At 44.2% G+C, this 1,912-nt stretch overlaps 1 protein-coding gene across 1 annotated transcript in view; it reads left to right on the top strand.

The window, feature by feature from the left end:
* Positions 1-414: 414 nt before the first annotated feature.
* The window catches only part of LOC108622746 (putative ankyrin repeat protein RF_0381), a 3,333-nt gene continuing 1,835 nt past the window's right edge, over positions 415-1,912 (top strand). Inside the window, exon 1 of the mRNA XM_018020825.2 lies at positions 415-1,180. Within this exon, the coding sequence (XP_017876314.2) occupies positions 415-1,180 (766 nt within the window). The remainder of the gene's footprint in view (positions 1,181-1,912) is intronic.

The following is a 1,912-nucleotide window of genomic DNA, read 5'->3' as shown; positions in this document are numbered from 1 at the left end:
CGAGCAAAGCGGAAACCCTCGAGATCGGGAATCTTCGGGAGCGGAAACCCTCGAGATCGGAAGCTTTGCCGCTTTCCTCGGACTCTTTCCCGCTCTCTGCGGTTTCTTTTCCCGCCAGTTTTGCTTTGTGTTTCTTACTTTTCGGCCCAGCTCATTCTAGAGGGCGTCAAGAATTGCAGAAAATGCAAAAATGGCCATTGGGGACATGTCTAATAATGCCACAGATGAGTGGGAGGGCACAGTAGTGGGGAGAGCATGGGAAGAGGAGACGTTCTGCATTCTGGCAGAGCTGCATAAGGCTGCCAATCTTTAGTAATCTTTCCTCGGTGCTAGCACTTAGCCATTCAGGAGAGACACGAAGATATCGTACAAATCCTCGTAGATCAGAGTGCCGATATAAACTAGAAACCTGAAATGGATGAGAGATCGCTTCGTTTTGCTGCGCGAGTAGGAGAAGAAGAAACTCTCTGGTTGCAAATTAAGGGAGGAGCTGACGTAGATGCCAAAAACAAAGCTGGAGAAACGGCACTGCACCTAGCCATTCAGGAGGGACACGAAGATATCGTGAAAGTTCTCGTAGATCAGGGTGCCGATGTAAACTCAGAAACTAAATGGGGCGAGAGACCACTTTATTGGGCTGCGCGAGTAGGTCTAGAAGAAACTTGCAGGTTGCTACTCGAAAGAGGAGCTGACGTGCATGCCAAAGACAAAAATGGAGTAACGGCGTTGCACCTAGCCATTCTGCAGAGACACCAAGATATCGCGCAAATCCTCGTAGATCATAGTGCCGATATAAACTTGAAAACTGAAATGGGTGAGACACCATTTCATTTTGCTGCATTAGGAGGACTAGAAGGAACTTGCAGGTTGCTACTCGAAAGAGGAGCTGACGTGCATGCTCAAGACAAAAATGGATTAACGGCGCTGCACCTGGCCATTCTGGAGAGACACCAAGATATCGTACAAATCCTCGTAAATCATGGTGCCGATGTCAACAGGAAATCTGAATGTGACGATACACCGCTTCATTTTGCTGCGCGAGTAGGACACGAAGATATTTTCAGGTTGCTAATTGAGAGAGGAGCTGACCTGCATGCCAGAGACAGAAGTGGATTAACGGCGTTGCATCTAGCCATTCAGGCGAGACACAAAAATATCGCACAAATCCTCGTAGATCAAGGTGCCAATGTCAACCGGAAAACTAAATATGGCGAGACACCGCTTCATTTTGCTGCTCGAGTAGGGTTAGTAGAAATTTGCTACTTGTTAATCGAGAAAGGAGCTGACGTGAATGACAATGATGTATATAGATGGACAGCGTTACATCGTGCCGCTGATCGTGGTCAAGTGCGTGTCGTGGAAATTCTCTTGAAATCGGGCGTCGACGTCGATTGTAAAAATGAGTCGGGTAATACTGCACTCCACCTTGCATCCTGTTCCGATCAATCCGAAGCCGTTCTAACTCTCATACAAAATGATTCTGACGTAAACATTGTTAACAATTTCAATGAAACAGCGTTCCACTTGACATATTCTAGATATAGACGTATAGATCGCAATAATTTTTCCACTACCCAAAAGCAGTTAATTAAAATGCAGATTGTTAGCTTGGACATGAATAACGAAAATGTGGAGAATATTAATCTCACTATGGATTTAAACGGGCAATCTCAGTTTGAGAAGAAATGTATTGAAGAGATAAAGAGAATGAAAAGCTTAAAAATTAACAATACTTCTCTAACTTTCTATGATATCTTAACAAAACGCATAGACCAAATAGCATTATACGCGAGAAATAAAGATATTGTTCAGGTTTTGCAACGAGGCAATTATCAGAGAGAATTTCCTACGTACGAAGACGTAATAAATGGTCGTTTCAACAGAGCTATGGCACGAAGGGATTTGTTAGACG

Source organism: Ceratina calcarata, unplaced genomic scaffold (assembly GCF_001652005.2).
Source record: "Ceratina calcarata isolate Rehan_Ccalc_2016 unplaced genomic scaffold, ASM165200v1 scaffold2360, whole genome shotgun sequence".
Classification (NCBI taxonomy): Eukaryota; Metazoa; Arthropoda; class Insecta; order Hymenoptera; family Apidae; genus Ceratina; species Ceratina calcarata.
This window is presented reverse-complemented; position numbering and strand designations above follow the sequence as displayed.